At 49.9% G+C, this 24,957-nt stretch overlaps 2 protein-coding genes across 2 annotated transcripts in view; both read left to right on the plus strand.

Annotated features, from left to right (window-relative positions):
- Positions 1-305: 305 nt before the first annotated feature.
- Positions 306-24,957, plus strand: part of Vps37b (VPS37B subunit of ESCRT-I) — a 28,631-nt gene continuing 3,979 nt past the window's right edge. Inside the window, exons 1-2 of the mRNA XM_041648919.1 lie at positions 306-490; positions 24,028-24,199. Coding sequence (XP_041504853.1) covers positions 380-490; positions 24,028-24,199 — 283 coding nt within the window. The 5' untranslated portion in view covers positions 306-379. The remainder of the gene's footprint in view (positions 491-24,027; positions 24,200-24,957) is intronic.
- LOC121446349 (ubiquitin-40S ribosomal protein S27a) lies at positions 16,304-16,865 on the plus strand. The gene has a single exon (XM_041648920.1). The coding sequence runs from the start codon at positions 16,360-16,362 to the stop codon at positions 16,828-16,830; it is 471 nt and encodes a 156-aa protein (XP_041504854.1). The 5' UTR covers positions 16,304-16,359; the 3' UTR covers positions 16,831-16,865.

Below are 24,957 nucleotides of genomic sequence, written 5' to 3' on the forward strand. Positions count from 1 at the left end.
TAAGTAGACCTGGCCGGCTTGGGAACGCTCTCAAATAGACCTTGCTGGCCTCGAACTCAAAAGAGCAGGGATTGAAGCCTGCCCTTTGAGTCCTTTGTTCTTTTCTTTCTCGAGGGGGTGAAAAAAATAATAATCTTACGACCTCACGACATACTCACGCTCACCGTAGTGACATCATGCGTGGGTACTGTCACAAGCCTTCAAAGTCCCCTCTCAGAAGCCTCGGACCCGGGCGACGCGCTCGCGCGCCGATGACGTCACACCCAGCGCTGGCGTCACGTGCCCCCCCCGCGGGGGGTGGGGCCTGAGGGCGGCGCTTCCGGTCGGCGGAGCACGGCGGCCAGAGTGGCGGCAGCGGCGGCGGCGGCCGAGTGGCGGGATGGCGGGCGCCGCGAGCGAGTCGCGCTTCGCGGGGCTGTCGCTCATGCAGCTGCACGAGCTGCTGGAGGACGACGCGCGGCTCGGTGACATGGTCCGGGGGATGGAGGAGGTGAGCTCCTTGGGACGGGGTGAGGGGGGCGCTCGGACCGCGCGCTGGCAGCCGGAGCGGGGCCCTGGGGCGAGGATTGGGGGCTCGGAGGGCCCCAGGCCGGCTCGAGACGGCGATCAGTGCCTAGAACATTGCTGTGTGTGGGGCCGCGAGAGGGAGCGAAGACTCCGAGATTGGGGTGGTAGCTGTGGAGGGGACTGCGGCTGAGTCTTCCGAGGACTCTTAGGGCACCAAGGCAGGTAGGTTAGGCTCGGATTTTAAACGCTTCGAAGGGAAAGCTTGGAAAGTCTTCGGGGCACTGGAGCCAGTCCTTGCGGCTCGGGTCGGGGGACTAGCCGGAGCTGACGGACGGTTTTTAGATGGGCGTGTGGGTAGCAGAGGTCTGTAGCTGAGTCTGGGATGATATTCCGAGAGGGGCCCTCGAAGTTCAGAGGCTCCAGGCCACAGACAGCCAGGGTTGAGGTGGGAAGGGGCCCCGTGGCTGCCGGCTCCCCAAGTGCGCCTTCCCGTCAAAGTGGCCGTAGCAGAGTTGGCTCAAGAGTTCCTTCCTTTGCTTGTTCTGTGCACGGTCCGTGGGTAGCAAGAGGCTCCCCTTTCCCCAGGCATCCCGGCCTTCATGGAGAGAAGGGATGGAGGGAGTTCTAGCATGGCTGGCTGTACCTCACGGTTGTCTGCCCACCTCTTTGGGTCCTGAAATTGCTTCTGGCCACAGAGTAAATGGGGGCTGGGAGCTGACTGCTGAACCCCCCCTCGCTATGGTCCAGGGCCTGCCCAGCCTCTGGAAGGCATGTGCCCGCCCATGTTATCTTCCTCCACACCTTGCTTGTGGTTTGCTCTGAGTGACTGACTTCCCTTTTCGCTTCTCTCCCAACTGGTCCTGAGTCTGAAGTGCTGAATCTGGGGTTGACTGATCTAGCTATCCCTGGCCCACCTACCTCCTTTGTCTGGGAAGTCTGAGCTTCCCTAGGCCTGCAGTGCCTAGCTTCTCCTTCTGCCAGAAGCTGGTGTAAGGGGCTTTTGGCAGGCTTTCCGAAGAAGGATTGTTCAGCACCCAGCCAGCCCCCTTCCAAGGGGTCTTGTACATTCAGAATCCCTGGAAACCCCTCAACAGTTCATTGTCTGCCTCCACAGAGAGGCCACTGTAGTAAGATGGTATCAGTCTTTCCATTAATACACCCCTTGTATTCACGGGCTTTGCAGCTTGGCACATAGAACGTTGCTCTGAGATGTAATTTACCCAGTTTGTGGTATCCATGTGGCAATTTCCATTTTGGAGAATAAGAGACAAAATCCGTCTTTCGTGGCTGAATTGAGAATTCTGTGTCTGCACAAGAAACGGCAACCCTTGATGTGCTTCTCTGCCATTTCTGGGAGACGTTTCGTTGGCTGTGGGCAGAGTGGCGCTCTACTTTAATAATAACACGATAGGTGTGCTTTTCAGCACGCGACCCTGCCTGCAGGCTGCAACTTTGCTATATGTGACTATTCTGCCTCAGCCAGAACAGCTACTGGAACTCTGTAGGTGGAACATTTAATAAAATAGACTGCTGTTTAGCGGAGGGATTGGTGGGGGGTGAGTCAAACAGCCTGCTGGTGGGTGACTCTAGCCTCTCTAAAAACCTGGAGCGTGTTTTTATTTTTTGGGGGGGGGGCAGGGTTTCTCTGTGTAACACCCCTGGTCGTCATCCTGGAACTTGCTCTGTAGACCAGGCTGACCACAAACTCAGAGATCTGCTTGCCTCTCCCTCCCGAGTGCTGGAATTAAAACAAGGAAACAGCTAGAAAACCAGAACCCCTGGTTTCCTTGTTTTAAAAGCATGACGCCTTCAGAAACAACTATTGCTGAGTAATTTCAGTCACTCTCTGGTCTGCTTGGATGGGGTCTGCCAGTCCTCAGCGTTTCCATATGGTTCTACGGTAGGAAGTCACTCTCTGGTCTGCTCGGGCGGGGTCTGCCAGTCAGCGTTTTCATACGGTTCTACGGTAGGAAGGATACTTGTACTCAAAGATAAAATTTAAAATCCTGCTAGATTCATTTGACTTTCTCCTATTACAATCTCCAGGTTTCAGCTGGGGAGGTGGGTGCACACCCCTTTAATTCCATGTATTTATTTGGGGATGGTTTCAAGAGACTATTCTGTGAACTCCTGAGCAAATGGTCTGTGCATGATAAAAGGGTTAAAGAACATCGGGCTTTGGAATTGTAGACTGTGGGCTGGACTTGGCTGCTTTCGTGCTGTGTGATTGTAGGCAGGTCACTGCACCTCTCTGAACAGCTCTTGGGAAGGACTGTATGATGGTAATGGTCAGGTGAGTGGTGACTTTTGGTTAGTGTTCAACATTCAGTAGCAAGTAGTGGCTGGAACCGGAGCGGTAGGAAGACCTGCATTCGGTCCCCAGAACCCATGTAAAAAGCCAGGAATGCTGACAATACCATTGTCATCCATTTGGCTCCCCCAGGACGGGGGAGACAGGAGGATCCCTGGAGTACACCAGCAAACTGCAGGCCTGTGAGAGGTGCTGTCGCATAGATAGAACAAGGTGGACTGCACCTGAGGCAGGGGCACCGAGCTTTCCCTCTGGCCTCCACACTCTAGTGTCCGTGCTGCCCTATGTGCCTATGCACATACATGTCTGAGTACACACAGAGAGATCGCCTTAACACCTGGGGATCTCTTTTTGAAAGAGTAATTGATGTCATCCCAACAGATGAATAGGGTCTCATTTAGAAAACTTTAAAGTAAATTCAGACTTGCCTTTAGCCTAGTAAAAATCGTATCTTTGTACAGTTGGAAGGGTCAAGGGTCATGTGACTTGGTGTCTCTAGGAAGCATGGGGAGTGACTCTCAGCAGAGTCTCATAATCCGAAATCAATCTCAATCTCTCTCTCTCTCTCTCTCTCTCTCTCTCTCTCTCTCAGCTGGCAGGAGGAAGTGTTTTAAATTGTAGAGTAGGCTTCTCCCAGCCTGAAGGGATGTTTTGTGGCTGCCATAAGTGTGTCTTGTTGGAGGACTCACTTGGGCTTAACTGCAGTGGGCATGTGTCCGCATACACTATTTTAATTGCAGCCTGCGAGTTTTAGCACAGCTCAGGACATTAAAATGATGCCGGTGCTATAGGCTCTGGGCCCGCGTGTTTTCTCTTTTTCCGGCTCTCCTGTCCGTTCTGCGGCTCCTTAAATGCAGACACCATTACTGGCCTTTTCATCTTTGGTGTGGAGGGGCATGTTTGTGTCCAGGCTGGCCCACAGATCCGCCTGCTTCTGCCTCCCAAGTGTTGGGACGAAAGGCGTGCATCCCCACACCTGGCTGACTTTTTTTGGGGGGGTACAGATGGGTATTGGTGTATAGATAGGGGTCAGAGAACAACTTGAGGAGTAAGTTCTTTTCTTCCTCTGTGGGAAAGAGGGATTGAACTCAGACTTGCACAACAAGAATCTTTGCCACTTAAACCAGTGGTTCTCAACCTGTGGGTTGTGACCCCCTCTGGAGATTGAATGACCCTTTTACGGGGGTGGCCTAAGACCATGGGAAAACACAGATGTTTACAATATAATTCTTAACAGTAGCAAAATTACAGTTATGGAGCAGTAGTGAAAACAGTTTTATGGTTTGGGGGTCACCACAATTTGAGGAACCATATTAAAGGTCACAGGGTTAGGAAAGTGGAGGGCCACTGCCCTAAACCGTCTTACTGGCCTCCTTTCTTGAACTTATTTCTGCATGCCTGTGGAATGTGTCTTTATCTGTCCACATGAACCCTGTTGACTGGCAGGCACTCCCATAAAAGGAGCAGTTGCTTGGGGATTAGGCAAGCACACCCTTGGGTCACTTCTTGTGTCTTCTAAGGAAATGGCAATGCTGCCTGCTCGCCAGCTAGGGCCTCCCTCACAGAGGATTCAGATTCCTCAGCCTTGTTCCTGTGGGAATGGAAGTGCCAGCGTACAGAAGTGCTGGGCGTCTGAAAAGACAGAGTTCTGTGGAAAGTAAAGAGCTCTGTCTGGAAGAAGCAGCTTCCTTGAGGCCTGTACTCTGCGTGTGATGGCAGCTCCTGCCCCAGTCACAGTGGCTCCTTGAAATGGAACGCTCGCCCCGGGCTGAGTCATTGCTGGTGGGCCTGGCTTTTTAGAAACCAAGACCCGAACTTGCTGAGGGTCAGCAGTGGGTTTCACTCCGAGTCTTAGCTGTCCTGGGACTGACTATGTAGGCCTAGCTGGCCTAAAACTCACAGAGATCCTCCTGCCTCTGTCTCCTGGTGGCTGGGATTAAAGATGTGAGCCACCATGTCTGACTTTTCTGTTTTAAATATCAGTGTAGTTGTATGGGGAGATGGTAGGTGAGAGTCATGTGACTGGGTGACACCTTTTAGGGAGAGTGGTGGTGCCTGCCTTTTAGGATTTCGTGTGACCCAGAACAAGTGTTCCCTAGAGGCCACCCCTTTCTTAGTCAGAGCTTTTCTGAATTGGTAGAGTGAAGCAGGTGGATTTTCACAAATTGAGACCAGATGGGGCTCCAGTGTCAGGAGACTGTCCCGGAGAGAGGTGTCTGATGCCCATCTTATAAGCTGGTCACCTCCCTGTGGCCCTATTCTGTACTGGCATCAACATAATGCCTAACAAAAAGGGTGTTCCCATCAGTGTCACCGTGAGCAGTGGCCTGGCCTCTAAAGGATGAGCAGAATGGCCCAGACTGAGCCGGAGAGGGGCGCCTGTAGGTGGAAAGGGAGAGGAGATCCTGTTGGAATGTGGGGCTCCCTCAGGGCTCCTCCAGTATAGGGGTGTGTGTATGTGGCTCTGCAGTTCCCCAGAACCATCTCTGTGAGGTTCTGATTTCCACTTTGAGCACTTGGACATCAAAGGAGCTGGAGGTTTGAATGACTGACTACTAGGTACTTAGTGTGTCGTCAGAGCAAGGAGGTGCCATCGGATAACTGACAGAGGAACCCGGAATTCAGTGACCCCCATTTTGACAACATCCTGTTGCTGTGCTTTTGTCAGACGGATCTGAAGGGGAACTTGACCTGCAGTGACTGTGTCCAGAGCTAAGGAAGGCCAGCTTGTTGTTCATGAGGTCCATAAGGACCATAATGATAATAACACACCATAATGCAGTATTTGTAGTGGACGTTGTCATGGGGACTCATGCCAAGTGCACAGTGCAGGGTTATCCACAAAGACTCGGCAGCCACTGGTACCCAGAACTTGATGAGACTAGAGTTGTATTTGGCCATTTCCCTCTTGGCCATCTCCTGGGAGAACTGTCTTTACCGCCAGGACAAAGGTGGAGACAAAGCTCCCTGCAGGACTTCTTCAGGAGGAAGAATGAAAATTCAGAAGGCTTTGTCGTCTCTGGGTTGCATGACTGGCTCTCACTAAGCAACCTCAGTTGGCCTGAACTCTCTTGCAAGGCTCTAGTGAAGGGCTCTAGCAGGCCTGAATATAGCAAATACATCGCAGACAGACTTTGCCTTTTACTGTTCTCTCCCCTTCCCTCTTCCTAACTAAACCATTACATTACGTTCATTGGTTTGTTTGGTTGGCTGATTGTTTGGTTTTTTTGTTTGTTTTTTGAGACAGGGTTTCTCTGTGTACCCCTGGCTGTCCAGGAACTCTCTAGTGTTGAAGTCCAGCAGTGAAAAACCCCCTTTGAGCCTGGCGATGGTGGCTTACACCTTTAATCCCAGCACTTGGGAGACAGGCAGATGGATCTCTGTGAGTTCAAGACCAGCCTGGTCTACAAGAGCTAGTTCCAGGACAGGCTCCAAAGCTATAGAGAAACCCTGTCCCGAAAAACAAAACAAAACAAAACAAAAAACAAAAGACAGACCCCCTTTGGCTATCCTAATTAATATGCCTATTTAACTTAACATACCCTAATTAACTTAAACTCCTCATCCTCGCAGGGGTGTTCCCCCTTTTCCTTTATAAACTGCCAAGTTTCCTCTGTTCAGAGTCCCTTGTCCCTCAGGCAAATATACCTTCCCTTCTCCCTCGCCCCTTTTCTCCCCTCTTCTTGTTCCTCTTTCCATCCTTTCTTAACCTCTCTGTGTCTTTGTCTCTTATGCCACGCTCTTTGTCCCTCTGGGCAAATAAATCTCCTTTGTGCTAAGAACTTGGTCTTGAGCCGACTTTGAGGTCCTTTTTTTTTCTTTTATTTTTTGTTTTGTTTTGTTTTTTGAGACAGGGTTTCTCTGTAGCTTTGGAGCCTGTCCTGGAACAAGCTCTTGTAGACCAGGCTGGCCTCCAATTCACAGAGATCCTCCTGCCTCTGCCTCCTGAGTGCTGGGATTAAAGTTGTGAGCCACTACCACCCATAGACAGTCTGGTCCCAAACTCCCATTCCTGCCTCTGCCTCCTGAGTGCTGGGATTAAAGTTGTGAGCCACTACCACCCATAGACAGTCTGGTCCCAAACTCCCATTCCTGCCTCTGCCTCCTGAGTGCTGAGACTAAAAGCGTGCACCACCATCTCTGATACTTCTTTCTTTCTTAAAACACTGTGCATTTCATGTATATGTGTGCCTGTGTGGAGGTCAGAGGACAGATGTCAGGTTGCTGTTACGTCTACATGCTAAGCCATCTGGCTGGCCACATAATTCTTTTAGATCAAAGCTTTTGTTATCTGCAAGGATTAACGAATGGCCTCTTGAGATTTTATTCATGTTCATAGCCCAGTGACCAGCACGGTGGAGGGACACAGTGGGTGCCAATTAATGTTTGCCTACAGACAGCCAGTTTTATTCGTGTGGACATAGCTGAGTTCAAGGAGGCTTATTCATTTACTCAGCCTTTGTGGGGAGCCTGTTGTGTGCTGTGCTGGGGATGTGAAACTAGAAAAGCCACAGTTTTCTTTCTTCCTTTTTCTCTTTTGTGGGGCCAGGGATAGAGCCCAGGGCCTTCCACATGGGAGCCAGGTGCTCCACCATCAAACTGGACCCTCAGCCCCCGGTGTTCCTCTTCTAGTATTTTAACTCCCTTACAGGAAGCTAAATCCACAGACCCTGGCCTGGGGAAACCCTGGAAGCCTTTGGGGCATGGGGGAAGGTCAACAGACATGCTTCCTGGAGGAACTGTGACTCGGGAGCTGTAATTCAGAGGTTGAGGCAGAGTTAACCAGGTAATAAGGTAATGAGGGAGCGGGCTCTAGGGCCTCGGGGTGGACAGCAAGAGCAAAGATTGCAGGAGTGGCCAGCGCAGTGAGGCACTAACTGGCTAGAGAGCTGGCAGCAGCAGATGGCCTTAGGCCACCAGAGTAAGGAGCTTGGCCTGATCCTCTAGAGAGCCACTGCGGGTTTAAGCCAGGGTGTGTTACAGTTGGCTGCCCTTGACATTTATGTAGATGATTCTGGTGTGCACGTGGGAGTGTGGGGGTGAACTGGAGGGGGTAAGGTTAGGGAGCATGGAGATCAGTTAGGAGGCTGAAAGATAAAATGGAACCTTGAGCTGCCAAAATAGTGGACTTTGGGCCCGGAGACCGCATTCCCAGCAGAGCCAGCTGGGGCTTGTTTTGCCCAGATGGAATTATAGTGAATCGGTATTATGTGTCTGCCAGTCACACATTATAGTGGGATATAGTGGAAAGCTAATAGATTGTGTGTGTGTTCAGCAAGAAAATGACAGGAATAAAAGGCAGCATAAGTTATAAAAACTACAAAAAGTGGAAAGTCAATCATATGTATTTATGTATGTATTTGCTTTTTGGTGGCGATGGGGAAAATGACAGCATCTTGCTATGTAGCCCAGGCTGGCCTCAAACAGGTGCCCTTCCTGCCTCAACTTCAGGAGTATTAGGACTGCAGGTGTAGCTGCCATTGGTGTAGGAAGGGATAGACTAAGACAAGATTTGGGATGCAAGAAAACTTTGGGGCAAGTTTCCCAAGTGCTATCTTCCCCACTGTCAGCATGGTGGTAGTATCAACAATAGCACCCTAAATCGGGGCCATGTGGGAAGCTCAGGTAGGGGCATGAATTAAGGCTAGACAGGGTGACATGGTTGAGACCTTTATTTAACAAAAGAAAGGGAGCTGTAGTTCAGACTCACGCATTTAATCCCCAGCACCAGATAGAGTGTGGAGGCTCTGTGTGGTCCTGGCACTTAGGAGCTCGGAGGCAGGAGGATCAGGCATTCAAGACAATCCTCAGCTATATAGGGAGATTGCTTCCAGCCTGAGAAAGAAAAGGAAAAAGGGAATCCTATTTAGTTATTCTGAGGATGAAATAAGAGGCTGTCTGAGCTTTCCAGTACCTGATGATAAGAGAACTGAAAAGGCCTCTGTAGTCAACACCGCGGGCTGCTGGAGCAAACATTTCCCCTCGGGGCATTAATTCCTGGGATCTTAATTCTTGGTGGTGATTATACAGCTCTCAGCAAATAGAGTTGGGGAAATGGTGGCTAATGATCTGGGGAGGGGCTGCTTTGTTCATTTTGGCTAGGGGGTGGGAGTGGGGGGCACATTGGGGGGTTGGGAGGCTGTGCACCTATGTGCAGTGTTCTGATTTCCTGATCGTAGTGGACTCCTAGAGCCTCCTGTGGGACAGATGCCATCTGCTGCTGTCCCAAGGGCCCTGGGATATCAGAGGAGCACAGTAGATGGCAGGGTGTCACTGATGAGTTCTGTGGTGGGAAGGAAGGGCCCTGTGAGTTTGTGCTCTGTTTCAGGAGGGAAGTAGCTTGTGTTTGTTCTTTCTGATCCAGCCCATCAAACGCTCAGTGACAGACAGGCTGGGTCACACCCTCAGAACGATTCTGCCCTGTCTGTGGGGGTCCAGGGATGGCCAGTCAGGCCATCAGGCTTGCTACCACCAGTCCCCACAGCATGATTTATGTAATTAACACATCTTTGAATTCTGTTAAGTGGAATTTAGCCTTTTTTTTCTTTTTCTTTACAATGGGTTAGTCTTGGGACTTAGGTGATGGCTCAGTTAAGAACACTTATTTTATTATTTTTTGTGTCTGTGTCTTGTTTCCCCACCCTCACCCCGCCCCTGCTCCCTGCCATTGCCATCTGGTCCTCCACCACAGAGGCAGTGGGTAGGCCCTGTTAGGGCCTAGAAACACACAAGTGTGAACAGCTAAGAGCACTGTATAAGCTGATTAACGCGGGTGTTCTGTTATAGCGATGGAAAGTCAGGGCAGCCTTGGGCATCTGGTTCTCTATATGAAATAACTAGATTTTTGTTAAGAAACTTATGTAGAATAATCTAGAGAGCAGTAGTTTCTCTTTTGGCTCTTCTTTAAACCACCTACAAAAAGGGAAAACCTCAAACTCTTGATTAGAGTAGGATTTTCTCATCTATACCAAAGTGAGAGTAATCCAAGTCATGAGAGTAAAGTTCATTACACAGTTCAGGGTTAGAAAGGTCAGGATACAGAAAGAGCAAAGTCGTCCACAGTCTGAACCAGCACAACCTAGGAGGGGAGGCTGTGTTCTTATTTGCGCTTTATAGAGACTGTGTTAAGTTTAGTTCCTGGTTAATGGGAATCCGCCACTGCTGGTGTAATAATAAATCCAGGTTTATTCCGAGCACAGCATTCCTGGGTGGCCCCAGGGGAAGTGGAGGGGAACACGTGTTTGTTCTGCAGGGCGGGGGCAGTTTAAATACCCTGTAGGAGTCTTGAGCGTCTCTGGGGAGGCGTCTTCATTTGACGGGCTTTCTTAGGGGCAGAGTATGGACTGAGGCAGCTCCAGGGGGAGGGGGCTTGGAGCAGAGTCTCCAACCGAATATTCCAGACTCTTTGGGATGCCAGGGACTAGAATGAAGCCTTCATCTAAACAGAGACTAAGCTAAAAAGACATGAATCTCTTGAAGTTGTGGGTAAAAGGAAATAGAAAACCAAGACCTGGGTGCTTTGGTGGTTGGTCCTGAACAGAAACCACTAAGAAAACCCAGGTTCCAGGGTGAGCCGTGGCATGCCCTCTTAGTTCCAGCTACTGGAGGAGCTGAGAGAGGAGGGTCACTTGAGCCTATGAATTTAAGACCACTCTGGGCAACATGGGGAGATCTATCCCCCACAAAGGGGAAAAAATGAAAAAGTTGGGGTTTAGGAATTTTAGTAAGCTGAATTTTTTTAGAGGGTGGACTGGGGAGAGGAGAGTCTTCATTTTTAAATTACCACAGAAGTAACTTGGCAGAGGTGACACACGCCTTTTAATCCCAGTACTCACGAGGCAGAGACAGGAGGATCTCTGTGAGTTTGAGGCCAGCCTGGCCTACATAGTGAGTTCTAGGACAGCCAGAGTTATGTAAAGAGACCCTGTCTACATAAATTAAAAGTGACAGTCTTGGGGTGCTGTGATGGCGGCTGTGCTGAAGAAGACCCCTAGCCTGGTGGGGTTGGCTGTGTGCGACACTCCACACGCTGTGTACAAAGATTCTTGATGTTCTGAAGCAGTCCCTAAATGTGCAGCCAACAGAAATGCACAGAGCAGATGGCCAGTGAGAAGCTGGGGATGGTCAAGGCGGAGCAGATGCTAAAAAATGAAGAACTTGCGTCAGGGTGATTCTTTTTTGTTTGTTTTTTGTTTTTTGAGACAGGGTTTCTCTGTAGCTTTGGAGCCTGTCCTGGAACTAGCTCTTGTAGACCAGGCTGGTCTCGAACTCAGAGATCCGCCTGCCTCTCTACCTCCCGAGTGCTGGGATTAAAGGATTAAAGGCATGCTCCACCACCGCCCGGCTTCAGGGTGATTCTTCAGGCTGAAAATGAACTAAGTCTGGCAAGGAAGGTGCTGCAGTGGAAGCCGTGGGAGCCACTGGTGGGAGAGCCTCCTGCCAACCAGCGGAAGTGGCCAATATCACAGCGTCTGATGGTTGATGCGAATTAAATGTGGAATTAAATGTTCTATTATGCTTTTAAAAAAAAGTGACAGCCTTTGCTCCTCATGGTGAGCCTGGTGTTTGTGCCGCTCTCAGAGCAGCCACATGCGAACCAAGGGCCAACTGTGTTTGCTGCCAGACCTCTCTGTTCCGGGTTTATTTGCTTAGTAATTCTGCAGAATTCTTCCGCTGATGAACTGTGAGTGGAAGGAGGAAGGGCAGCTTCCATGAAGACCAAACAGTGTGCTTTAGAAAGTGCGGATACAAAGTATTTTACCAGGAAAACAAAACAAAAAACCCAGAACCTCACTATTGATTGAGGTGTGTGTTACACCAAGAGCAAATCAAAGAATTCCAGTAGCCGGGCGGTGGTGGCGCATGCCTTTAATCCCAGCACTCGGGAGGAGGCAGAGGCAGGCGGATCTCTGTGAGTTCGAGGCCAGCCTGATCTACAAGAGCTAGTTCCAGGACAGGAACCAAAAGCTACGGAGAAACCCTGTCTCGAAAAATCAAAAAAAAAAAAAAAAAAAAAAAGAATTCCAGGATTCCGCTCTTGTGGCGCTTGTCCGGTGCCTGAGTTTGCTCCGTGGAAGGATGAGACCATGTAAAAAGGAAGTGGAGGCTGGAGAGATGCTTTGCTCTGTGGCCAGAGCACTCACTTTTCTCATAGAGGACCTGGGTTCAGTTCGAAGCACCCACATGACAGCTCACAACCATCTGTAACTCGAGTTCCAGGGGATCCAGTGCCTTCTTCTGGCCTCTCTGGGCACTAGGCATGCATGTGGTGCACATACATACCAAATAAATAAATCTTTGAAAGTGGATCCCCAGCCTACAAACTACAATCCCAGAGACCTTAGACAACAATGCAGACATTAAGAGAGACTTACATAGATATAATCTACATGGGAAGTAGAAAGTAGAAAAAGACAAGATCTCCTGAGTAAATTGGGAGCATGGGGACCTTCGGGAAGGATTGAAGGAGGGGGAGAGGCAGGGAGGTGAGCAGAGAAAAATGTAGAGCCCAATAAAAATCTTTAAAAAAATAGATTTAAAAAAGAAAATGGAATCTTTGTTTCATGAAAACCAAAGCTAGGGAGATGGCTCCGGGTAGTGTTTGAAGAGCTGCGTTCTGTCCCCAGAAGCCATGTGTAAAACCCAAACTCCTATAAGTGTGGCGGGTAGTATGCTGGCAGGGCACTGGGTATCCCATGAGAAACTTGTCTAAAAGTTAGTCAATAAAGTGGATGGCGCTTGAAGAATTAACTCCTACCATGTTCTCTGGCTTCCACACACTTGTGCATACACACGTGCACCTGCACACATACAAAGAAAGACCTTTGTCGTAAGTGGGGGGGAAGGGCACATTTCTGCCTTTAAAATGGTTAGCCAGTGCTCTTGAGGCGGGGGAAGGGAGGGTTAGGGGTATGAGACCACTGGACTACATAGTGAGAGCTGTCTCAGAACAGCTGAGATGTTTATGACAGTGCTCTAACCAGGATGCCTAGTTAACTAACAGCTAACTGGTTCTGATTATGTACAGAATTCCTAGGCTTAGAGCAGAAGTTGGGATTTAGTGCTTTGGGAAAGCGCGCGTGCACACACACACAGACACAGATTTTAGGGGACGCCAGGGACAAGGGGAGGTAGTCAGTGTGGGTGGTCCATCCTGCCTTCCTGTCCTCTGTTGTCATTCCTTCCTTCCTGCCTCCGCACGGGTCGGAGTTACCGTAAAGCAGGTGGCTCCAGTCAGGTCATGTCAAAGCGGAGCCACTATCAGCCACTCAGGCCTGTCACGGTTCATTGTTCCTCACGCAGTACCCACGTAATTCCAAGTCTCGAGGGCTTGCTTACTTTTATCTGAATATTAGGAAATGAGCCTTCCAGGAAATGCCAAGCCCTGGTATGTCGTCCTGCCAGAACGAGGGCACTGGCGAACTGTGTGGCCCAGAGTCGACTTTATTTCTTCTCTGGAACTGGCCCGATTACTTCCAAGCCTCGACATTTGCATTTCTGTGAGCTCTTGTTCAAGTCAGTGCCTTCCTAACTTTAGCCACAATGACAGCTCCATGCAGATGAACAGGAGACTGAGTTTAGTGGTCATTGGCTGCTCCTTTCTGAGAAAGCAGCTTCCACCCCAGCAAGAAGGTATTTGATGTCTTTTTTTTTTTTTTAAAAAAGAAAGAAAGAAAAGAAAAGTAAAGTAAAGTGGAGCCGGGCAGTGGTGGCGCACGCCTTTAATCCCAGCACTCGGGAGGCAGAGGCAGGCGGATCTTTGTGAGTTCGAGGCCAGCCTGGTCTACAGAACGAGGACAGGCTCCAAAGCTACATAGAGAAACCCTATCTCCAAAAACCAAAAAAAAAAAAAAAAAAAAAAGAAAGAAAGAAAAATGTGATTAGAAATCTCTGATCCTTTAATGTGGTTTTTTCTTTTTTGAGACAGGGTTTCACTATGTAGCTCTGACTGTATTGGAATTCACTGTGTGGACCAGGCTGGCCTTAAACTCACAGAGATCCGCCTGCTTCTGCTTCCTGAGTGCTGGGATTAAATGTGTGCGCCACCACCACCCAGAAACCCTTGGTTCTCAGCCAAGTTGGTGGAGCTTTTGATAAGCAGCTGGTGAGTGACTTCCTGAGTGGGCCGTGTCTTGGAGCTGGTTTCACACAGCCCCCGGGACAGTCGTATTTTAGGACGGTTTCACTGTGTTCTGCAGCTCTTCCGCTGTGTTTCTGTGCCCTCAGAGCTGAGCAGCCTGACTCTGCTCGGGCCCTCTGAGTGAAGAGAGAGAACATGTGTTGACATGACTGTCCTCAGACTACTGCAGCAGGTCCCAGCCTCCTCAAAACCCAAGGTCAGTGCGGACTGGCACCTGTCATTGGGTAGCTTAACTCCTTCTGAACGGGAGAGGAAGTTGAGCTTTCTATAGGACCAGCAAGGTCTCTCAGAGGGTAAAGTGACTGTCTCCAAGTATTATGACCACCTGCGTTTGATGATAGAAGCAGAGAACCAACTCTCATTAGTTGTCTTCCGACTTCACTCATGTGCATACGCGCATGCACACATATGTAATATAGAAATAATGGCCTCATGTGGCTGGAGAGATGACATAGCGGTTAAGAGCACACACAGCTCCTTGCAGAAGGCCTGCGTTTGGCCCAGCTGCAACTCCTGCGCCAGCATCAGCTCTCACTCGTACCACACATGGACACACATGAATATGCACAGTTGAAGAGAAACCCACGGCGTCAGGCCCGCCACTGGGTGATTGGCATTCAGATGAATGGCTGAGGTAGGTCAGAGGAGCCTGGTGAAGGAGTTACAGCTAACCTGCAGAGCACACGCGCTCGACACAGGCTTAGGCCTACAATGAGCTGAGGCTTGGCTCTTGTCATCCTGTTACAGAGAGCTTTACATTTCTCGAAAGTGGCCAAGGTCAGATGAGGCATTGTTCTCTGATGATGACCTTGCTAATTAATTGGACAGTTTTAGGGTGTTATATAGAGGCTAACTCCCTCCCAGAAGTTGGTTTCATTTGGTTTTGTTTCTTCTGGTCTTTTGAGACAAGAGCCTTGCATTGGCCTGGCGGCCATGGAGGTGCACGCCTTTAATCCCAGCGTAGAGGCAAAGGCAGGCTGATCTCTGAGCTCGAGGCCAGCCTGGTCTACAGAGTGAGTTCCAGGACAGCTAGGGCTACACAGAAATCCTGTCTCGAAACAAAAAAGCTTTACACTGTAATCCAGCAACAGACTTTCAGCCATCCTCCTGTCTCAGCCTCCGAGTGCTGGGATAACAGGTATAAGCCACTACATTTAGTTCAAAAGTTGGTTTTCTAAAGGTGAAAGGGGCCGGGCGGTGGTGGCGCACGCCTTTAATCCCAGCACTTGGGAGGCAGAGGCAGGCGGATCTCTGTGAGTTCGAGACCAGCCTGGTCTACAAGAGCTAGTTCCAGGACAGGCTCCAAAACCACAGAGAAACCCTGTCTCGAAAAACAAACAAACAAACAAACAAAAAAAAAAAACAAAAGGTGAAAGGGGAGGAAAATATGTTGTTCCTATGTAAGTTGTGTTTCACGTGATCAAGTAAGGCAAAAAGTTCTACAGAATTCGGTCAAGATTTGTAGGTGGTGAATGATATAGAATCGTCGGTTTTAGAGAGTGATTGTGGCATTGTAGTTAGGGCTACAGAGTTCTTGCTCAATGTGTTTCCCGAGTGCCACCACACCCAGCACCCACCACGTTTTTAAGGATGAATGACAGGGTACTGGTTTAAAATACCTTAAAGGTAAAAGCTGTGGGTGACCCAGTGTAGATGGGTCCTCCAGTATGGGCAAGACTGGTTCTGTGTCCAGCCCTTTTACATGAACGAAAGGGGGCTGAAGTGTTGGTAGGACCTGGAATAGGCTTACGCGCCTGTGCCATCCTGTAGCTGCTTTGCGCATGGACATAAACCAGTTAGACTGCAGTGGGGGTGGATACTAGGTGACTGTTAGAACATGGAAGTGGATGGTAGTGAACGTACGTCTCCATTTTTCCTGGCAGAGCCGTGCAGAAAACACACCTAGCCAAAACCTCCACCAGCGTCACAGCAGGGCCCAGAACCCAGGTGTTAGCGCATGCTGAAATGTGGGCACAGTGAAGTTTTCAGTTAACACCGAAATCTCCGTGGTCACATATTCCAAGGCTTTCACTTGGACACTGCGCTCTTGTACGAAGGAAGGCCCACGCTGCTAGTGGCAGGATGCATGCCTGGATCTGGGCAACCTTATGCACACAGATGATCTTGATCATGAGACCCTGGAGGTCTGGGCTGCTCCCAGATCATCGTTGGCTCTTAGATGTGCATCCTCTGTGTCTCTGGAACAAACGAGAGAATGAACTAGTGAATGAATGGCCAGTTACTCTGTTAGAACACGCTGTGACTGACCAGGATGAGCATCTGCTTGTGTTTTTAAAAATACTTTCCCCTCCACCCTCCCTCCAATCCTTCCTATGTTCCCCTTCTCAAACTGACAGCTCCAGCTTTCCGATCCGCCATCTGTGGTGGCAGCGCCGCCAGGATGCAGATTTTCGTGAAGACCCTTACGGGGAAAACCATCACGCTCGAGGTTGAACCCTCGGACACTATAGAAAATGTCAAGGCCAAGATCCAGGATAAGGAAGGAATTCCTCCTGATCAGCAGAGGCTGATCTTCGCTGGCAAGCAGCTGGAAGATGGCCGTACTTTGTCTGACTACAACATCCAAAAGGAGTCCACCCTTCATTTGGTGTTGAGACTTCGTGGTGGTGCTAAGAAAAGGAAGAAGAAGTCTTACACCACCCCCAAGAAAAACAAGCATAAGAGGAAGAAGGTGAAGCTGGCTGTACTGAAGTACTATAAGGTGGATGAAAATGGCAAAATTAGCCGTCTTCGTCGGGAGTGTCCTTCTGATGAATGTGGTGCTGGAGTTTTCATGGCCAGTCACTTTGACAGACATTATTGTGGCAAGTGCTGTCTGACTTACTGCTTCAACAAGCCGGAAGACAAGTAGTTGTGTATGAATAAATAAAAAGACAGGAATTGAAAGAAAAAAAAACAAAACTGACAGCTCCAAAAGGCAACCAGTAAGGATGCCATCCCTGTAGGAGGCTGGTTCTCCGCTCAGTGTCATTATTTGCCTACTTCTTTGCTCGTGGCTGGGACCCTGTGAAACTTCTGGTTTTTAAATAAATGGGTAAATTACAGTGGACTCGGGGCTGTCATGGTACCTCGGCTTTCACATGCCTGGTGAGCCTTGTAAGTGGGGAGCCCCCCGTGTCTGAAGTGTCTGGTGCACTGGAGTCTGTCTTGGCAGTTGTCATGATCTTACTTTCCCTTTATTTCTAGCTGTGCTGGTTGCTGTGGCAGAGCAGGACAACAGGTGGTCTCCAAATGCCGTGATAACAAGCTAATGGTAGTCTGTAATGCCAGCAAAACTAGGTAGACAGAGACTCCACCCCTCAGAGGAGATGGTGGCTGTATGTGTATATGCGTGTGCCTGCACGTGTGTGTGCATGCATGTGTGTATGTGTGTTGCTGTGCTACACGAATGTGCTTCTGTGCTTTTTAGTTTTCCTGCTTTAAGACAGGGTCTAGCTTTGTAGCTCTGGCTGGCTTTGAACTTGCAGCTATCCTCCTGTATCTGGAATGTCGGGATCATACAGGACGCACCACACGGGGCTTATAGTTCTGTTCAGAAGGGGCTGAGTGTCCTCATCAGATGGGTGACTGCATAGGGAAAGCAGGCTTCTGGCCAGACACAGGCACATGGGTGGAGGGAGCCCCATGGGAAAGGGGAGTGCTGGGAACAAGTCTGGACAGTTTGGGAGGAAGGACAGCATGAGGGAGAGGGCCTGGTTGACCTGCTGTGACTCCTTCCATCTTTGGTGACTTCGAGGAACAGAGCAGGCATGAGGGTACACCTCGTGGACAGCAGAAGACGCCAGCACTGGGCTAGTGCCCTGTGGCTGCTGAAACAGGTCACCACACCACAGCACTGTAGTCTCACAGCAGGAATGCCTGTGGCACAGTCTAGGGGCCAGAAGCCTGGCATGCTGTGCCAGGAAAACATCATCCGTCTTGCCTTTCACTTCTTGCTGAGCCAGCTCCCTCCGCTGTGGTGGGTTGTGGTCACAGCTATGTCAATAGAAAAGAGCGTAGATGGTGAGGGTCTGGTTTGGAGTGGGCTACACAGTTTAGATAAAGGCAGCCACCACCAAGATTGGTAGGGGATGGGCAGGACAGTGGGGACCTAGGAGTCGCATGAACAAAGGTGGTGGAAAGTGTCATGTCTGTCAGATTTCTGCTTACTGCCCAGTAACGTGCGTGTGTGTTAAATACAGCAAGATTGCACACCTTGTACATACACTAAGCCTGTAGAAAGTGGTCAGAGTCCACTCAGGTTGTGACCTTCAAGTCACTGGGCTTGCATCAACTGACAGACTTCCAGTACTGTTAAGAATTTTCAAGCGGAATGGTGGCAGCACACACCTTTAATCCCAGCACTCTGGAGGCAGAGGCTGACGGATCTCAGAGTTCAGGACCAGCTTGGTCTGCAGAGCAAGTTCCAGGACAGCCAGAGCTACACAGAGAAACCCTGTCTCTTAAAAACCAAATAAAGAGGGGCTGGAGAGATGGCTCAGTGGTTAAGAGCATTGCCTGCTCTTCCAAAGGTCCTGAGTTCAATTCCTGGCAACCACATGGTGGCTCACACCCATCTGTAATGAGGTCTGGTGCCCTCTTCTGGTCTGCAGACATACACAAAGACAGAATATTGTGTACATAATAAATAAATAAATATTTTAAAAAAAACCAAATAAAGAGAATTTCCATTCATTTGTTCATATTGGCTCATGTAGTTCAGCGGTGTCATTTGGTTTATCGTGCTGAGGTCGTCTTGTGTGTAAAGAGGGAGTTAGAGACTGCCAGTCTGGGTGGTAGAGGCACACACAGGCCTTTAATCCTAGCACAGTTAAGAAGCAGGCAGTTCTGTGAGTTCGAGGCCAGCCTGGTCTTCAGAGCGAGATCCCGGACAGGCTCCAAAGTTACACAGAGAAACCCCGTCTCAAAATCTGCCCCCACTCCCAAAGAAAGTTAGGAAATGGGGACAGACTCGTCTGCCTTAGGGAGACACAGTTAAAACTATAGACAAGGGGGCCAGACCTGGTTGGCTTAAACCTGCCTCCTCCTGTTTTATATTCCTCTCTAGCTCTGGGATGAAAGGCGTGCACCACTACCACCCAGTTTCTGTGGCAAACTGGTGTGGCAACTGGGATTAAAGGTGTGTGTCACCACTGCCTGGTCTGTATGGCTGATCAGTGCGGCTGTTTTACTCTCTAATCTTCAGACCAACTTTATTTATTAAAATACAAATGAAATATCACCACATTTACCCTTTTTGTCTAAAATAAAAAAGGCTGTAACTAATATAAGAAAAAACTATACACAATAAATATAATACATAGGCAATAAATGCATCAATAATGTCTAGTTCATTTGCATTTGACAAATTCAGAGAAAATACTCCATATCTATGCTATCTTGTGAGTCCAAAGTCTTGTACCGAATTTACTTTCTATCATAATTTGCTTTCTGCATCTGGTAAACAAGGGAAGCTATAACCCTCTAGTCTTCAACTCCCTCAGAGACCCGAGAAGGAAATAATATTAACTGAGTAAGCAGGAAGTGTGAGCAAGTGACTTCCAAAAACTGCGAAATGACAGAAACAGCTGGCTGCCTGGACAGTCACCTAGAGTTCCTCTGCAATGTGGGGGCATCCATCTTTGGCCTGACAAGTATCACTGGAAACTCAAGCTTCCGACCTGGCCCTAGCCAGCAGGGCTTCAGGAAGTCTTGCATCTCTGTAAGCCTTGCATGGGCAGAGGGAGCTTATATCTGTTTTCTTCTTGTAGAGTTCATTTCTTCATGGGTCTCCTCATCTCAGACAGGTTTTTTGTTTTTTTGGTGTGTCGTGTGTGTGTGTTTGTGTGTGTCGTGTGTGTGTGTTTGCATGCGCACTGGTGGAAGCCAACAATCAGGGGTCTCTCTTATCTTTTGAGACAAGGTCTCTCATTGAATGTGGAGCTCACCTATTGGCTGGCCTAGCTGGCCAGTGAGCTCCAGGGTTAGCCTGTCTCCCCCCACCCCGTCCCCAGCACTGGACACACTGGGCTCCTACATGGGCATGAGGGATCTGAACCCAGTCCTCAGGCTCGTACCTGATGGACTATCTCTCCAGCTGCCACCACCCCCCATTTTGAAAGGGAGGCACTTTATTTTCCCAGGGTGTCTGCCTTCTGTTTGCACTGACATCAGAAAGGTGGGGTTTTGTTTGTGTGTGCTTATTGTAAGGGGGCGGCTTCTTTGTGGGGTTGTATGACTGTTAAAATGAGTTGGGTGATTAAAAAAGCCAAGTGGTAGTTCAGAGTAGAAAGGGTTTGAAAGTGAATGATTCCACACACGCACACGCACACGGCCAGGGTGGCTGTGTTAACTGACTCGGCCGATGCCTAGACGGCCTTCCTCTAGCTCATGGGGCAGAAGTAGCCATGCAAATGGGGCCCTGATAAACATGTCACACCACACAGTTCGCTTTACTGGAGGAGGAAGCTGAAGTGAAACCGAGAACATTTACAGAAATGGTTTCCTGAAAAGATTTCTTAGGGTTAAGGAAAAGGATGGACCGTGGGAAAGATCAAGGCTGCCACTGCCGGCCTGTGTGCATGTGTCATGCTGCTGTCCCCAAACAAGGGTCTGAACAGCTTGGATTCTCTTTAAGCCTGACATTTGTTAAAGCGGACGTCCCTCTGTAGTCTCAGATCTCTGGCTGGGCCAAGGTGGCCCTGCTCATCTTCCCTAGTCCTTCCATCCTGTCTCTGCTGAAGTTACAAAAGCTAAGAAAAGGTTGGCCAGCCCACAGCATTCCCGACCCTTGTCCTTGTTGCCATTGCCCTCCTGGAGTTTGGGGACCTTGTCTGGGTGGCCGTTAAGGGTGTCCTGTCATTTGTTCACATAAAAGCATCTGCTGGCCCCGAGGGTATAAGACATACAGCCAGTTCAACAGCTGTCATCATGGAGTTTGACTGCTTTATCGATGGGTGGCCTTGGCGGGAGTCCTGTCAGATTGTCTTGTTTTTAGCTCAGGCTTCCTTGTGTTTCTGGGACTTTGTGCTGTGTAGGGCAAGTGGTCCCTGTGGGAACAGGAGGTTTTGTATTTGCATTTTATAGAGGAACGGAAGTGGTTCCTCTCAGTTTAGCCGCGTGGTCCCCTGAGAGTTTGGGAGGGTGTCTGAGACGCCTGGCCCTCCAGACAGTCGGTGGTTGGTCTGGGTTCAGGGTGTGTGGGCCTGGAGCTCAATGCATGGTAGGCAGGTGCCCTGCTGCTGAGCTGTGACTTTATGGCAGAGGCAAGTGCTTGAATGTCACCTTCCCACGCCCATCTCATGACCCTGGGCTCACTGTGTTGCTTCTGCTAAGAACTTCTAGGGACATTCTGCTTTGGAAACTACCCACAGTGTGTGACCCTCCGTGCCCCCAGATAGGCTTAGACTCAAGTGACATTCTTAGAGAGCTCGGCGGGCACACAATGCTCACTTTTTCCTGCTCCATATTTTGTTACCTTCGCACTGTTGGATGGTAGAGGTGAAAGCAGGGGCTTGCTCACGATTGACCAGAAGCACACTGGATCCCAGCCTTGTTCTGGGAGTGAGAGTCGGGCTCAGATGATTCCTGGTCTGTTCTGTAAGCGGGGGTGGGGGGTGGGGAGGTGGGGGTGGGTGGGTGCACACTGCGGGGTCAGCAGATTTCACTGAGTGGTCCCTGTGCTCTGGGGCCTGTTGTGCCAAACACCATCCAGTAGCTTGGATTTTGATGGGGTGTGACAGATGGTGAAAGAGTGAGTTCGTGAGCGTGGTGGCTGAGTTTAGGATAGTCAGGGTAGCCTCTGTGTAAAAGCATGAAGAACAGGCCCCACTCCAGAGCCCGAGTGCTCAGCTGCTGGGAAAGGGGCGAGAGTGGCCTTGCAGAGAGGGCGGAAGACACTTTCCTGAGGAGTGTTCCCGGTGTGAGCTTTCTCTGCCCACCTTAGACCTGGAGGGTGCTGGCTTTTTTTCAGCAAATGCTGTGGGACGAAGAATTACAGTTCAGTATTGACACATACAAGCCACATGACTGTAGGGCCACGGTGTCTCCATCTTCATGCTTGGGAAACCGAGGCAGGACAGCTGTCAGTTTGTGACCAGCCTGGCCTACATAGTGAGACCCTGGTTGGCCCATAGCAGTTTGTTTGCTTGTGACCAAGCCTGATTTGGGGATAACCATAGATTCAAATGTCAGACATAAGACACAGGCGCTGTGTCCTTCATCTCATCCCCAAGTGGTAGACTCTGGCAAGGTTCTACCACATAACATTCTCAGAGTCAGGCAGGGTAGAGAACAGAGATCTCTGTCACCAGTCAGAGGGTGTCAGCTCACAGCCCTCCTGCCCCGTCACAAACCCCACACCTCCTCATTTTGATGTTTGAGACTACTACACACGTGGAATCATGGGATACATGACCCTTCAGGGTTGGCTTTTTTCACTCCTGACTCCTGGGGTATTACTTGAGTTGTCCGCGTGTGCGCGTGCCCTCCTCTTTCATTGCTGTATAGCATTCCGTGGCATGGACGTGCACAGCTGGCTGTTTTCGTACTTCAAGTTTTAGATTATTTTGAACAAATCTACTGGGAAATTCAAGTGCAGAGGGTGTGTGTGTGTGTGTGTGTGTGTGCGCGCACACACACACACACACGAACTTTGTTTCCCTGGATGAATGCCCAGGAGTAGAGTTTCTAGGTCAAATGATCTTTCCATGTTTAGTTTCCTAAGAAGTGCCAGAGTGAATGTTCATGGTTTATTTGTGTCTGTTCTTCCCAATAGCTTAACAATGGAAGGAAGACTCAGGTGGCCATAGTCCATGAAGCCCACAGAGAGCCCCGGGTGCCTCTGGGGCAGATGAGGCTCAGGAGCCCTACCTGCTTCCCGGGGCCTCCTTAAAGTCCCGCCTTCCACTGCAGCAGAGATTGAGTGTCCCCATGCCATCATCCTTGGGGTGCTGCCGGCGCTTGTTTTACAGTGCTGAGTTGGGTTGGGGGGGTCAATGGCTTTGTGACTGGGGTGCTCTGATTTTGGAGGTGGTCTTTAAGGCCTGTGGGAGGATCTAAGTCAGCTTCCACTGTGTCTGCTGAGCAGATGCCCTCTGCCTGGTGATCAAGGGCTTTTCCTTGGTTCTGGGAGTTACTCGTGTGTTGTTGCTGTGCGTGTTCCACGTGAGGGTGCTGGGAGTCAATAGAGGTACCGTGGCCATGTACCTGGTGGGCGGTGGGGAGCAGAGGACTAGATAAGAACACGAGAGGAAGGAAGTCCTAGCAGAAATAGCCTGGGTGTGGTGGCAGAGAATAGTAAAGGGAAAAGAAATGCCTGGGTGGGGTTGAAGAGCTGCTGGGTGAGGGGTAGCAGTGGGCAGGCTGTGGAGAGGGAGCGCGTCACGTGTCACGAGTGAGCAGACAGGGAACTAGAGGGCAGATGTATTTGTTTCTTGCTTTTCTCTGGACAGACTGTGGCCAAGCTTTGCCCTTCGTCCTCTCATAGACCTCCCCAAGGCCCACACAGGCAGCTCTCAGTATCTGTCAGCCAGAGAGCCTGGAGTCAATGGGAGGAGCCCTTGATACCACAGCCAGCCCCTTTCCCGTTGGGTGTGCTTTGCTAATGGGGGATGACCCAGGGGCTGTTGTGGGCGTGGGAAAGATGGGAGAAGCAGTCACTGCAAACATAGTTCTCTCGGCCCAGCTGGGCTCCTTTGATCTGAGGCTGATGATGAAGCAGATGTTGACATCCTGCCAACTTAGACCCTCTGATAAAAGTGGCCCCTTTTCCTCTGCAGCGGCAGGAGCTTGCCCTGGACAGTCCAGCACAGCGGCAGCTGTACAGAATTCAAATCACAGTGCAGCCATTGAAGCCAAAGCCCATGGGGAGGGAAGTGGGCCATGCCTTTTGTGAATGGGGAGAGCGCCCACAAGAAGGTGGAGGGGCAAGAGTGTCTGCCCAGCACTTGGAGCCATCTGGGAGAGCAGGGTGGAACTTGGAGGGGGGCGTGGCATCTGGGAGGGGCCATGTAGGACTTGCCCGTGAACTGAGCACCCTGAGTCTCACCAGCCTGTGTGTTTCTTGCAGACGCAAACGGTTCAGCTTAACAAAGAGATGACACTGGCTAGCAACCGGAGCCTGGCGGAGGAAAACCTTTTGTACCAGCCCCAGCTGGATGCGCAGAAAGCTCGCCTGACCCAGAAATACCAGGAACTCCAGGTTCTCTTTGAGGCCTATCAGATAAAGAAGACCAAGCTAGGTAACTTCTCAGGCAATCTTTTGAGACTAAAGAGTTGAAGGAACGCTGGGCGGTGTGTGAACCTTTAATCTCAGCATGGGGAGGCAGAAACAGACAATTACCTATAAGTTTGAGGCTAGCCTGGTCTACAGAGTAATTTCTAGGACAGAAATCACAGAAGACACAGAGAAATGCTGTTTAAAAAAACAAACAAAAAAAGGAAACATTGTCTGGACTGGAGAGGTGGCTCAGGGGTTAAGAATATTTGCTGCTCTTCTAGAGGTCCTGAGTTGGGTTCCCAGCACCCACAGCTGGCAGCTCACAACTTCCTGTAACTCCAGCTCCAAGGGATTCGGTGTCTTCTGGAACCAGCATATACATGCAGACACACACATAGGTAAACATACATGCAGACACACACAAATGTTAAAACACCTGCTGTGGTGGTACACACCTTTAATCCCAGTACTCAGAAGATAGAGGCAGGTGGATCTCTGAGTTTTAGGCCAGCCTGGTCTACAGGGCGAGTTCCAGGACAGCCAGGGCTACATAGTGAGACCCTGTCTCAAAGTTAAAGAAACCAAAAAACCAGAATCACCCCCTTCTGTGAAATGTGGTGGTGGTAGCTGCTGTTTGCTCTAGTCTCCTGTCTCTTACTGCAGTAAAGTTCCCGCCAGCCACTTAACCAGAACCTAAGAACAGATGAAAAGACCAGACACACCAGGTCCTGGTGCCGAATGCTCCTCGGGAGGCTTCTTTGCCACATGGCGCATTCTGTG

Source organism: Microtus oregoni, unplaced genomic scaffold (assembly GCF_018167655.1).
Source record: "Microtus oregoni isolate MIOR12 unplaced genomic scaffold, Mior012 000003F_ref0000135, whole genome shotgun sequence".
NCBI classification, from domain to species: domain Eukaryota; kingdom Metazoa; phylum Chordata; class Mammalia; order Rodentia; family Cricetidae; genus Microtus; species Microtus oregoni.

Bases quoted from the DNA above. Each gene is read 5' to 3' on its own strand.
- LOC121446349 (XM_041648920.1), top strand. From the start codon at position 16,360: ATGCAGATTTTCGTGAAGACCCTTACGGGGAAAACCATCACGCTCGAG.